This window comes from Bubalus kerabau, chromosome 5 (assembly GCF_029407905.1).
Source record: "Bubalus kerabau isolate K-KA32 ecotype Philippines breed swamp buffalo chromosome 5, PCC_UOA_SB_1v2, whole genome shotgun sequence".
Classification (NCBI taxonomy): domain Eukaryota; kingdom Metazoa; phylum Chordata; class Mammalia; order Artiodactyla; family Bovidae; genus Bubalus; species Bubalus kerabau.
In genome coordinates, this window is record NC_073628.1 from 122064588 (window position 1) to 122078819 (window position 14232).

Consider the following 14232-nt stretch of genomic DNA (forward strand, 5'->3'; position numbering starts at 1 on the left):
CTTTTTTGTTTATGATGCATTCTTTCACTCAAAAGTCTTTTGAGGGACTAATGTTTGCATGATGTTGCACTCAGCATTTTAGAGACATAATCAGAAACTGATCATTCTCCCAGGGAATTGTCATATACAAATTGAGAGCACCTTAGTTAGTACACCTGAACTATCAAATATGAAACTGGCTTAACTTTTAAAAAAAAAGAGAGAGAGAAAGAGAGAGAGAATCACTGATCCATGAACCTGAAAACTCCCAGGCTGCAATCATGTCTAACTTCTGTGACTCAGAAGAGATCCACTGAAGTTTCTCTTGGCTTGCTTTTCTTTCCCAGTATTTACAACTGAAGTCCTAAAATTGGATCTCCGTGGCTTTAATTGGCCAAGCATGAGTCACATATCCATATCTGAACCAATTACAGAGGCCAAGAGGCCTCACTGCTAAGGCATAATTTATATGTCCACCTTTGGAACACAGACATGTTATGAATGCATGGACTGAGAGTAGAAGTTTTGTACCTTTAAGGGAAAAGAGAGGGGATGGTAGTAGAAGCAGGAAAAAAGTAGATGTTTTCATTAGAAGGAGCTAAGCTAGAGAAGTAGCAGTGGGAATGTATAGGTATCAGTTGGTATGAAAGTTTTTATAGAGGAAGTGATTAGGTTATATGAAGCAGTAGGCACTTATCTGAGAGTATAAGATGAAACAGATTTTTGTCCTGTGTGATTGAGAAAATTATAGAAGGAGTAATAAAAATAGAAGATTTAGGGAAACAACATGACTTGAGAAGGATGAAATCAGTGTTGTTTTGGATATGTCGAATTTAGCATGGTACCAAGATACTCAGGAAGATGTTGAAAGAGACATTGGAAATATGGAACTACAACACAGGAGGTAGATTTGAACTAAGAATATAGGTTTGAAAGTTGTACACAAACAAGTGATATTCAGAGGCATGAGATTTTTCAATAGAAAGTGTTATAGATAGAGTAGAAGATCAAGAAGATCATTGTAGCATCATTTACAAGTCAGAGACAAGACAAAGAAAGTAAATTAGAGGAGGAACAATCTGAGGAGTTTATGTAACCTATGAAATCATAGAATCCAAGGCATAGAAAATGTTATCAAGAAGTGGGTTTAGTATGGGATGCTAAAGCAAATTTCAGTTCAGTTCAGTTGCTCAGTCATGTCTGACTCTGCGACCCCATGGACTGCAGCACGCCAGGCTTCCCTGTCCATCACCCACTCCCGGAGAGGTACAAACTCATGTCCATCAAGTCAGTGATGCCATTCAACCATCTCATCCTTTGTCGTCCCCTTCTCCTCCTGCCTTCAATCTTTCCCAGCATCAGGGTCTTTCCCAGTGAGTCAGTTCTTTGCATCAGGTGACCAGAGTATTGGAGATTCAGCTTCAGCATCAGTCCTTCCAATGAATATTCAGGACTGATTTCCTTTAGGATGGACTGGTTTGATCTCCTTGCATTCCAAGGGACTCTTAAGAGTCTTCTCCAACACCACAGTTCCAAAGCATCAATTCTAAGGTGCTCAGCTTTCCTTATAGTCCAACTCTCACATTCATACATGACCACAGGAAAAACCATAGCTTTGACTAGACGGACCTTTGTCAGCAAAGTAATATCTCTGCTTTTTAATATGCTGTCTAGTTTGGTCATAACTTTTCTTTCAAGGAACAGGTGTCTTTTTATTTAATGGCTACAGTCACCATCTGGAGTGATTTTGGAGCCCAAGAAAAGAAAATCTGTCACTCTTTCCCCATCTGTTTGCCATGAAGTGATGGGACCGAATGCCAACGTTCAGTTTTCTGAACATTGAGTTTTAAGTCAGCTTTTTCACTCTCCTCTTTCACTTTCATCAAGAGGCTCTTTAGTCCTTCTTCACTTTCTGCCACATGGGTGATGTCACCTGTGTATCTTAGGTTATTATTTCTCTCAGCAATCTTGATTCCAGCTTGTGCTTCATCCAGCCTGGCATTGCACATGATCTACTCTGCATATAAGTTAAATAAACAGAGTGACAGTATACAGCCTTGACGTACTCCTTTCCCAATTTGGAAACAGTTCATTGTTCCATGTCGGGTTCTAACTGTTGTTTCTTGATCTGCATACAGATTTCTCAAGAGGCAGGTCAGGTGGTCTGGTATTCCCATCTGTTTAAGAATTTTCCATAGTTGGTTGTGATCCATACAGTCTAAGGCTTTGGTGTAGTCAATAAAGCAGAAATAGATGTTTTTTCTGGAACTCTCTTGTTTTTTCAGTGATCCAATGGATGTTGGCAATTTGATCTCTGGCTCTTCTGCCTCTTCTAAATCCAGCTTGAACAACTGGAAGTTCTTGGTTCATATACTGTTGAATCCTAGCTTGGAGAATTTTGAGCTTTACTTTGCTAGCATGTGAGTTGAGTTCAATTGTGAGGTAGTTTGAACTTTCTTTGGCATTGCCTTTCTTTGGGATTGGAATGAAAACTGACCTTTTCCAGTCCTGTGGCCATTGCTGAGTTTTCCAAATTTGCTGGCACATTGAGTGCAGCACTTTCACAGCATCACCTTTTAAGGAATTCCCAGGAGCTCACTGTGGCTCAGATCATGAACTCCTTATTGAAAAATTTGGACTTAAATTGAAGAAAGTAGGGAAAACCACTACACCTTTGATACAGGTATGACCTAAATCAAATCCCTTACACTTATACAGTGGAAGTGACAAATAGATTCAAGGAATTAGATCTGATAGACAGAGTGCCTGAAGAACTATAGATGGAGGTTTGTGACATTGTACAGGAGGCAGGGATCAAGACCATCCCCAATAAAAAGACATACAAAATGCAAAATGGTTGTCTGAGGAGGCCTTACAAATAGCTGAGAAAAGACGAGAACCTGAAGGCAAAGGAGAAAAGGAGATATATACCCATTTGAATGTAGAGTTCCAAATAATAGCAAGGAGAGATAAGAAAGCCTTCCTAAGTGATCAGTGCAGAGAGATAGAGGAAAACAATAGAATGAGAAAGACTAGGGATCTCTTCAAGAAAATCAGAGATACCAAGGGAACTCTCCATGCAAAGATGGGCACAATTAAGCACAGAAATGGTATGGACCTAACAGAAGCAGAAAATATTAAGAAGAGGTGGCAAGAATACACAGAAAAACTGTACAAAAAAGATCTTCATGACCCAGATAACCATGATGTTGTGATCACTCCCCTAGAGCCAGACATCCTGGAGTGCAAAGTCAAGTGGGCTTTAGGAAGCATCACTATGAACAAAGCAAATTTAAGGAAATGAAAACTAAAAAAGGTCATTTGGCTTTGAAACTAAAAAATCATTGGTGAAATTCAAAAGATCAATTTTTTTTTAGTATGGTGTGGTACTCAACCACAGAACAGAAGGATATATACTGAGCAAATAATCAGATAGAAAAGGAAACAAATATAGACTACTCTTAAGAGATTGTGAAGAGGCAGGAAGACATGAAATTGAGTTGTAGGATAACAGCTTGTTTGAAATAATATCTTTAAGAGAGTTTTGAACTTGCTTATAGTTCAAGGAAAATGCTCCAACAGACAGGGACTGGTTAAAGTTTCTCGTGTGTGTGCAGATGGGAGGAAGGTACAAGACTGATGGAGCAAGTCTTAGAATAGGTGAAAAATGCAGTCAGGAAACCAAGAGGGGTCAACTACCTTCCATGGTAGTGAAGTGCCTTCCCTTGGATGGCAAGAAAGGATATGTGGGAACGCATGTCAAATGCATTTAGTCCTTTCCTTAAGTATGAGAATAAGAGAAACAGTGGTTGGGTGGTATTTTGGGCCCATGGGAAACAGAGAACATTAGACATTTCCTCCATGGGGGAGGGGTGTGATAGACAGTCAAACATTGAAGTTGGAGCTACTTGGCTTCATCATTGCTTTCCGCACCCACCCTCATCAACCTGGGATCAGAGATTAAAAAAAAAAAAGAAAATTATAATGTGACCTAAAGGTGGGGAGGGGAGTCTGTGAGGGTGGTGCGGAAAGGTAATAATCAGTGTTAACCTAAATGGGAAGCAAACTTTGGAAGTCCAGGATAGGTGGGGAAGAAAAAAATAAACCCAAATTCACATAATTTTTATCACCACCCTAATTTATCAATGTAAAATGTTACCTCAGGATCATGGATTCTTCTTCAACTTTTGCTTCTCTCTTATCCCAAACTTTTAAAAATTGTCATAAAGCTAGAATAATTTAGAAAGGACTTTGCTTCCTGTCTTTTCTCCCTGTTTCAATCGCTTATTAGTGCCGCCAGTTATCAAGGGAGCAAATGGTGACCTCCCTGAAGAGGTCACCGTGCTGGTGAACAGGAGTGCGCTGATGGAGTGTTCATCCAGCGGCAGTCCCACCCCACAGAGCTCCTGGCAAAAAGATGGGCAGCCCTTGCTAGAAGATGAGCGTCATACATTGCTATCTAATGGGAGAATTCTTCAGGTAACAGTAAACAATCTAATTTTAAAATAGCTATGCGACTTTGTATTTTATAATCACTGTCTTTTTGCTTTTAAAAATAATTTGTACTGGTTTATAAATATTTGTGGACTTCCTTGGTAGCTCAGCTGGTAAAGAATCTGCCTGCAATGTAGGAGACCCCAGTTCGATTCCTGGGTCAGGAAGATCCCCTGGAGAAGGGATAGGCTACCCACTCCAGTATTCTTGCCTGGAGAATCCCATGGACAGAGGAGCCTGGTGGGCTTCAGTCCCCATTTATGAAAAAACACATCATAAAAAGGATATAAAATACAATTATTCTTCCTCATTCTTTTCTCATTGTCACTGGTGACGACTGTTAACCGTTTTATGTGAATATTTCCAGAATTCATCTGTACATTCAACACACATACACCTAAATTTACTGTAATATGGCCTCTGTGTTAAAAATAAAATTATAAGTGAATTATTATAATCTTTTCATTGCATATTTCTGTTGATAATATTCTAGATAGTATAAGGTTCTGTGTAGATTAAAATTTGTCCTCTGTTGGCAAAGAGTTGATAATAATGGAAACCATATAAATATCCTGAATTACTGTGCACTAATGGGTATGTCTTATTTTTTTCAAGTGTCCTAAAAGAAAGATAGGCACTTGTAGAAATAACACCAACTCTTTTGTTAGGACACAACTTAAGAAATTATTTCTTGAACATATTAATGATGTTCTGTAGGCCCAAGAATTTAAGCATCAGGGAATCCAACCCAGAACATATCTTATGGAGTTATTTAAAAAAAAAAAAAAAAGTATGCGATTCACTGCTTATAAATAATCTTGAATTCTCTAAGTATCTTCTAAACATCATGACTTTTTCTATTTGATGCACGTACAACGCTAAATGCTTAAATATTTCCGTTGGCTCGAGCTAAAAGATATGTAGATCGATAGAAATGCCTGCATAATTTAAAAACATAGCTACTATATTAACTCTTGCTGTGTAAAACAAACCACTTCGAACAGCTTAAAACAATAGGGATTTATTCAGCTCACAAGCCTTCTGGTTGAATGGGTGATTTCTGGTCTTGGCAAGGCTTACTCAAGTGTCTACATACTGTGGGTTGAATTTAGTGGCTCTGCTGATCTTAGCTGGGCTCTGGCACATTTCTGTGGCCTCAGTTGCAATAACTAGGATGACCCTTCCCATGTGATCTCTCACCTTCCAGCCGGCTAATCCTGGTTTCCTCACAGAGTGGTGGCAGGCTTCCAGATGAGTGAGGGGAAGCGCACAAGGCCTAGGTTTGAAATGGAACACTGTCACATCCATCACACTCTGCTGGTCAAAGCTGGTCACAAGGCCAACACAAATTCTACATCTTTATCCTACTTCTTAATGGGAGGAGTTTCCAAATAGTCACATGGGCAGGGATGTAGATGGGGAAGTGGGAGAAAGACTTCGGACTTTTCTTAGTCAGTATGCCAGTGTGTACAAAATTGCCTTTTCTGATTAGAAATCTTTATAAATATTTATTTAATTGACCTCATAAAAACCAGCATCAGCCATGCTACATACAAAAATTCTTTATTATGTTTATCTGGTATTAACTAGGAAGAATATGGATTGTTTATTCTTAAAATTGACAAGTTGCTTTCTAAAAAGTTTTAGTTGTAATTGCTTCATTTTTCCCCTTAGGTTCTAAATAGTCAAATAACAGATATCGGCAGATATGTGTGCGTTGCTGAGAACACAGCTGGAAGTGCCAAAAAATATTTTAACCTCAATGTTCATGGTAAGAGCTCAGTTCCAAAAACATCTGTTAGAGTATGCTTGAAAAAGCAGGAAAACTGTGTTTTAGATTATGTAGGCTTATTTCCTAGTTTTTAACTTGAACAATGTGTAGAGCCAGCATTCATTCAATCTTTCCCCTTCTTTCTTTTTTACCACAGCTTGTGGGATTTATAAAGTACAAATCTTTTAGGAAGACTGTTTTTATATTATTTCAGTCCCCTAAGACAAAGTAGTTACTCCTACTTATTTCAAAGTAAAAAAAAAATCAAAATTTGAAATCCCAAAGAGTATAAGTTTATATGAAGTAAGAACCAAAAATAGCTCTTCTACTCATGAAAATTTACCCACTGGGCCTGATTGGAACCAGTTTCTATCCTCAGTTATAGAATTCATGTTGAGTTACACCCTCCAGAACTTAATACACTCCCCAAGGAAGAAAAAGTCACTTTGTGTGGTTAAATAGTTCCTAAGAACCATCCATACATCTAATTCATTTATCAGATTTTAAGTTTTCGATAAATGCTAGACACTCCATAAATACTATTTTTTTTTTTTTGCTTTTGCTAAAAATGCTGTTGGATGTCAACCATAAATAATTTTATTTTCATGACACACAGCTGCTTCCAGAATATTAAATTGGAAATGGTGAACAATTATTATAACAGATTTTCTTTAACTGTTTGATTCACATGGCTCAGCTGGTAAAGAATCTGCCTACAATGCAAGAGACCTGGGTTCGATCCCTGGGTTGGGAAGATCCCCTGGAGAAGGGAAACGCAACCCACTCCAGTATTCTGGCCTGGAGAATTCCATGGACTGTATAGTCCACAGGGTCGCAAAGAGTCAGACACGACCAAGCAACTTTTGCTCACTCTCACTCTATGTGATTCATATACCAAATCCTAGCTCATTTTGAAAATAGCAGAAATTTGACATTAGTGAAACATTTCTTCTTTCAAAGGACTTTTATTTCGCACAATGGACATTCTTTTGTGGTGCGATATGGAGGAAGTATTGACGTCTAGCGATGTCTGGTACTGATGCTGAGTAACAGATTTCAGGCAGTGCTCTCTCTGCAGTCCCAGTGCTTAGAAACTTTTGTTGAGTAAATCTGACCAAAATGGTAATAATGTATTATGATTTCCCAGAAAGAAAGAATTAAATAATAATAATCATTGTGAAAGTATACCTTCTAATCAATGAAGTACGGTAGAATAAATGTTGAAAAACAAAAGTGTTGATTATTTTTCCTGATTCCCCAAGGCAGGATTCATTTTTCTTTCTTTATGTGGTCAAAAGCATCTTGTAAAAACCCCAGTTTTAGCAGTTACAGATGCTACCTTATTATCTTTATATGTCTGTATCTTCACCTCTGTCTTATAACTTTATTATAAATGCTGTAGACAAATGGTTATTTCTTATGGCTCTTGGTCTTCCTAAACCTAAAGACATGGTAGTTGCTAAATAAATATTTGTTGTCCCTTGATTATATTTCCTTCATATCCAGTTTCTCTTCTTAATGTATAGCAGAATCATCTGAATTGGGGACCTTGCATGAATGTTTACTGTTAAGAATGGGACAGGAGGGATCTCCTCTTTTGCCAGCTCATGGTGTCTTGATCTCCTGACTGCAATAGGAATCCATACTTCATATTGGATTAAATCCTGGAAAATCCATGTAGGGGAGAAACCATTTAAATTGCTTCCCTAAAACCATACCATTTGTTTTCCAACAGTGCTTGTTCTTGTTGGTCTCTAACCTTCAGTCTGTTGACCTCCAATGTTTTCCAACCCTCTGTGTCTTTGCTTTCCTTCACATCCAGCTTGACCTTCATTGACCAGCGTATCAATTACTGCTCTTAGCCTATGTCTTCTCAGTGCTCTTGCTTAATAAAAGCTCAGCTCCACATATAGCAACACAACATACTGACTGCTTGATCCCTATAACATGACGTGCCGGTTGCTTTTATAAATGTTATTTTACTTAATTGTCTCAAGCCCAGGTGTTTGGTCCTATTATATATCTCTTTTACGGATGAAAAAGATGAGCCTCTGTGAGATAAAGTGACATGGCCGAAGTTACACAGCTGGCAAATGCAAAACCAGGATTTTCACTCAGGTAGTCTGATTCCAGAGGCTTTAAGCTTAGCTGCTTTTCTGTATTACCTCTCAACTGAATTCCATACCTATACCCAGGTAGGTAACCCTGGCTGGAGAAACTCTTGGCATCAGGAATACTGGAGTTATAAATTCACAGGTGCTGCTTGAAATGAGCCCTTTATACTGGCTGGGGTGCATCCCTATGTCTCTACTTCAGAGTGACCCTCATACCTTCTCGAACGTCAGATGGCCCCTGTCTTAGCTTGGGCAGCCATTAACAAAATACTAGAGACTACGTGGTTAAACAACAAGGGTTCATTTTCTCCCCAGTCTGGAGGCTGGAAAGTCCAAGATCAAGGTTCCAGCAGGATTCAGCTTTGGTGAAGGCTCTTTCTGGCTTGCAGACGACCAGTTTGCCCTCATGCGGCCCTTCCACGAGTACACATGGACAGAAAAAGCAAGGAAGCTTTCAGCTGTCTTATTTTTATAAAGACAATAATCTGGTAGGATCAGGTTTATGACCTTTATGGCGTCATTTATGTTTCACTTCTTCCTTTAAGTCCCCATCTTCAAATACAACCACACTGAGAGTTAGGGTTTTAGTATATGAATTTTGGGGGGACGCAAACATTCAGTCAATCACAGCCCACCTCTCACTTTCAGTCAATACCCTTACATCCTGTTTTACAGGGAAAAGAGAAGGCATATTGCAGAAACCACTTCTAATTCCTACCATCAAATTGACAATATCAGCTGTGTCTGATATTGCCATTTCTTCTTTCCTTCTGTTACAACACAGAATGGAAGAGTTCCTCTGCCTTCCAAAGGCTGAGTTGGCTCTAGATCCCTGCCACTACCCCCTCAGAAATCCCACAGTCTCCTCTCTTCCTCTCCAGTATTGGAATTCACACTTTTACTGGCTCTTTCCTAAGATCACTTAAATTTACTTCTCTCTTCCCTCTTAAAAAGTAAAAATAAGAAACTCTCCCTTGGACCTAGTATTTCCCTTCAGCTGCCTCCCTCTCTTTGCCCCCGATTTCAAAACAACCTTCTCTAATCACTGTGTATATTTACTGTCTCCATCTCCTCACTCCTGCTCACTCCTCCCACCACTACTCACCAGATTTCACCCCCACAACTCCAATGAAGCTGCTCACCGAATTCACGAAATGACATAAAAAATCCAGTAGGCATTTTCCAGGCTTTATCTTTCTTACTTTTGAGCATTTGACATTCTCTAGCATTTGACCATCTTTTTCACAATTTCTCTTCTTTGGCTTACGTGGCACCTACACCCCTTATTTATATCTTTCCTTCCAATCTTTCATTCTGTTTCCTTTGTTAGTTCCTCCCTTCCTACTTGACTATTACTCCTTATTTTTCTAAGCCCTCAACTTCATTTCTTCAAACTCTTCCTCACTCATCATGTGAGCTCATGAATCCCCAAATTTCAGATACCATTTATGTGTGGATAGTTTGCAAAGTTTTATCTCCAGCCAGGGCCCCCTCAGGAACTCTAGACTCTTCTATTCAGGTGTTTACTTCTTATCATACAAACGTGTGATAGTCACTCATAAAACCATATGTATGTAACTGAGCTTATTCCCTTTTCTCCAAAATGTGTTCCTCCTCCAGGGATCTGTGTCTCAGTAAAGGGAATCACCATCTTCCCACTGTTGAAGCCCGGAAAAGGAATGTCATCCTTGATTCCTCCTCCTCCTTAAACCTCACACCCAAAGCATTGAGTCCTGGATATTCTACCCACAAAACACCCTGGGTCCACTCACTCTTCTGTTCTTTCCGACACCATCCTCAGCATAGCACTGTAATCTTTTGCACTTATCACGGCGATAGTCACCTAACTGGTCATTCTGAGTTCCTTTTAGCCTTCTCACCAGTCCCCTCCACTGTGGCCAGAGTGGTGTCTTTTAAGTGAATTTTTGAGTAAACCATTCTCCTGCTTTCCTTTCCTTGGGCTATATTTCAGTGTTCTTAATGATGCCCAGAAGACCCTGTAGGACTTGATGCTGCTTAGTCCTTACATCTTGTCTACTCTCCAGCCTGACTCCCCAGCAACCTTGCTCTTCAAACTCTGGTCAGGTCAGCCTTCTGGTGCCATATTCTTTTCCCGATTTGGACCATTGTATATGCCATGCCGTCTTTCTGGAAGATACCCCCTTTTTTGTCTTCTTGGAGAATCCCATGGACAGAGGAGCCTGACAGGCTACAGTCCACAGGGTCTCAAAGAGTCAGACACGACTGAGCAACTAAGCATGCACACTTGTAATTACAAGGCAGTATCAGATGGTGGCTGAGAACAGGGCTCTAAAGCCAGACACCAACCTCTCCCAGTAACTGTGAAAGCTTAGGCAAGATGCTAACCTCCCTGTGTCTCAGCTTCCTCATCTATAATAAGAGGATAAGAACTGTATCTAACACATAAGTTTTAGGAGCTTTCAAAGAAATGGCATTATGAAGTGTTTAGTGCCTGGCGCAGCATAACCACTCAAAAAAATGTTATCTGTCACTTTTTTGCTCAATGTCACTACCACCAAATTATTCTTTATAGATATAATCTGTTATATTTTGTACTGCATCAGCACTTAGCACAGCATCTGAAATAAGTATAAATGAATGGTCATGAAAATTAGTGATTAAAAATTTGATAGTAATATTTAAAAAGCAATTTTGTCATTTTGATCTTTTTTGTTTTTGATGCTGTTTTAAAGTCCCAATCTGAATATAATATGTAGAGAGAATAATATAGAGAGTATAATATAATAATAGAGTGTTACATTCTTTATCTCATGTCTTACTATCTTCGCTAGCCTGAGCAAGACCTATCTCTGCCTTTAAATCTATTCATTCATTCATGTATTCATTTATTTTTAATGCCCATTCCTCACTTCTATTCCCACCCCATCCCCACTTTGGAAGTCATTTGAATCCATAATGTTATTCCTTCAATATGTGTGTGTTCTTATGAAAACATCTATTGTTCCATAAACGTGTTTTAATATGCATAATTGTCATTGCATTATTAATCTTTTTTTTACTCCACTTTTTTCTGTAGAAAAGCTTTTGGAATTCTTTTTTGGTGTTGAACAATAAGACGTTATATTGTTTATTTCTTAAACTTTTTGCTCATCTTGAAAGTCATTTATTTTTACATTGTTGAAATTACCTGTATAATTTACAAATAGATACCCTAAAATAAAATATCTATATGCAAGAAAATAAAAACTTTAAGGGTGTAATATTAAAAGCCAGAATATTCAAATATATTTAATAAAAAGCAGTATTAGGTCTTTGTACATTGACAAAACCATCTTAAGAACTTCCAACGTTTTACAAATAAAATGCACAATAATTCTGCCTTTGAAAAGTCTAGTATTTTCTTTCAACTGGAAAAAACAAAACTGATGTACATGAATTTGATGAAGGCATTAGGGAATTCAAAGAAGAAAGGTAAATAATTAGTATCATTAACTCAGTGCTTTAGCAGAGTACAGTGGTTGGGCTTATATTAATAAACTGGAGTATGTGTTATTGATAATATCATTTTTTACTTTAATATGTTTAATATTAACATATTTCACTTTTAATATATTTACTATTATAGTTCCTCCAAGTGTCATTGGTCCTAACCCTGAAAATCTCACTGTTGTGGTGAACAATTTCATCTCTTTGACCTGTGAGGTCTCTGGTTTTCCACCTCCTGATCTCAGCTGGCTCAAGAATGAACAGCCTATCAAACCAAACACAAATGCTCTCATTGTGCCTGGTAAGGAACTTAGTACTCTTTTAAAGTAGGTGACACTTTCTCATTTTTCTTTATTTTTAATACAAATGGAATTTCAACTTAGTCTCTTTCCAGACTTTTGTCTTGCTACATTCATTTGTTCACGTTAAATGCCTCTCTCTAGCCATTTGGGGCCGTTAGGATGAAACTGTGTAGACTTTTATGAGTTGAGTGGGAATGTACAGCAACAAGGTCTGCTTCAAAAAATTATGAAATTTAGGAGCAGAACTGCTTACTAATCCCTTGGGGATGATAAGTTTACGAAATAGTGCTTTCATTGGATAAATTCACTGGTTGTTTTTAATCAGCACTAAAGCTCCTGGAGGGTAGATAAATTGGCTAACAGATGATAGCCACTTCCGTACTGTGGGAGATTTAAACCAGAAATACTTAAGTTATACTGACTATAGTAAAATTATTGTTTACTCAGAAGAATCTGTATGAAAGTTCTGTTATCCACATTTGGTTACTGGAGATAAATTTTTATTAATTTCTTCTTTTAGAAGGAAGTAGAGTAAGTAACGGGCTTACCTGGTTGCTTAGACGGTAAAGAGTCTGCCTGCAGTGTGAGAGACCTGAGTTCAATCCCTAAGGTGGGAAAGATCCCCTGGAGAAGGGAATGGCAACCCACTCCAGTATTCTTGCTGGAAAATTCCATGGACAGAGGAGCCTGGTGGGTTATAGTCCATGGGGTCACAAAAAAGAGTCAGACATGACTGAGTGCCTAACACTTTAACTTTCAGAGTAAATAATAATGAAAGGATCCAAGGAAACTGATTAAATTCTTTCATTTTGTATATGAAATGCTTCTATTAATATATATAGATTTCTCTCTAAGGGAAAGGATATATTTTGTCATTAATCTTATTGATAAACTAGTTATTACAACAATTTCTATACCACTCTTCAATTTGCATTATATTTGCCCACAGGTGGTCGAACTTTGCAAATTATCCGGGCCAAGGTATCTGATGGTGGCGAATACACTTGTATAGCTATCAACCAAGCTGGGGAAGGCAAGAAAAAACTTTCCCTGACTGTTTATGGTTTGTTTATACTCTTCTCATATGAGTCTTTCATTTTTAAACTGGTATTAGCTATTTTCTATCTGAGCATCTTAATGGAAAAAACAAAACCTCTGTTTTTTATTTTCCTTCTTCAGTGCCCCCAAGCATTAAAGATCATGGAAGCGAATCTCTTTCTGTAGTTAATGTAAGAGAGGGGACCTCAGTATCACTGGAGTGTGGATCGAATGCTGTCCCGCCTCCAGTCATCACCTGGTATAAGAACGGACGGATGCTAACAGAGTCTGCTCGGCTGGAGATTTTGGCCGATGGACAAATGCTGCACATCACAAAAGCTGAGGTGCATCTTTTATTCTTGTTTGTGTGTCGTGCGTGACTCCTTGCTGGGATTATGGAAGAGAGAATTGGAAGTTGTATCTTTCCTTGACTACACTAAAAAATTGTCATCAAAAAAAATAACATCATCAATGCCATTCTCTTCATTTTTTCATTTAAAAGAAAAAGCAGGATTGTAGAAAGCAATTAGGACTGGGGCATTCGAGCATAAAGATGACTGATGATTTAATCTACACTCGAACAGTGTGATTGGTCATCTGTAACTTAATGGAACACATACAATAGTATCTTTTTCTTTTAGGTATCTGACACAGGCCAGTATGTATGTAGAGCTATAAATGTAGCAGGACGGGATGATAAAAATTTCCACCTCAATGTATATGGTGAGCATCTGCCTCTAATACAAGTCTTTTTTCCCCCAGATATGCAAATGAAAGAAAGTGTCCTGAATTAACTTAATGAGGACACATGATTTTCTTCTTTCTTTTTACAGTGCCACCCAGTATTGAAGGGCCTGAAAACGAAGTCACTGTGGAGACAGTCAGCAATCCTGTTACTTTAACATGTGATGCTGCTGGAATCCCACCTCCCTCCATAGCATGGTTGAAGAACCACAAACCCATTGGTAATGTAGCTGTGCATTTCCTATGATTGTTTTCTTTTGCTCCTCATTCATTAGGTTGATAAACTAGCACACGTTCAGTATTATGCACATAGCTACGTTTA

General features: G+C 38.3%; 1 protein-coding gene across 1 annotated transcript in view; it reads left to right on the top strand.

Annotated features, from left to right (window-relative positions):
- The window catches only part of HMCN1 (hemicentin 1), a 546435-nt gene that overhangs the window by 399407 nt on the left and 132796 nt on the right, over positions 1–14232 (top strand). The window contains exons 56-62 of the mRNA XM_055582953.1: positions 4271–4458; positions 6148–6244; positions 11966–12127; positions 13078–13191; positions 13308–13510; positions 13808–13889; positions 14000–14131. Coding sequence (XP_055438928.1) covers positions 4271–4458; positions 6148–6244; positions 11966–12127; positions 13078–13191; positions 13308–13510; positions 13808–13889; positions 14000–14131 — 978 coding nt within the window. The remainder of the gene's footprint in view (positions 1–4270; positions 4459–6147; positions 6245–11965; positions 12128–13077; positions 13192–13307; positions 13511–13807; positions 13890–13999; positions 14132–14232) is intronic.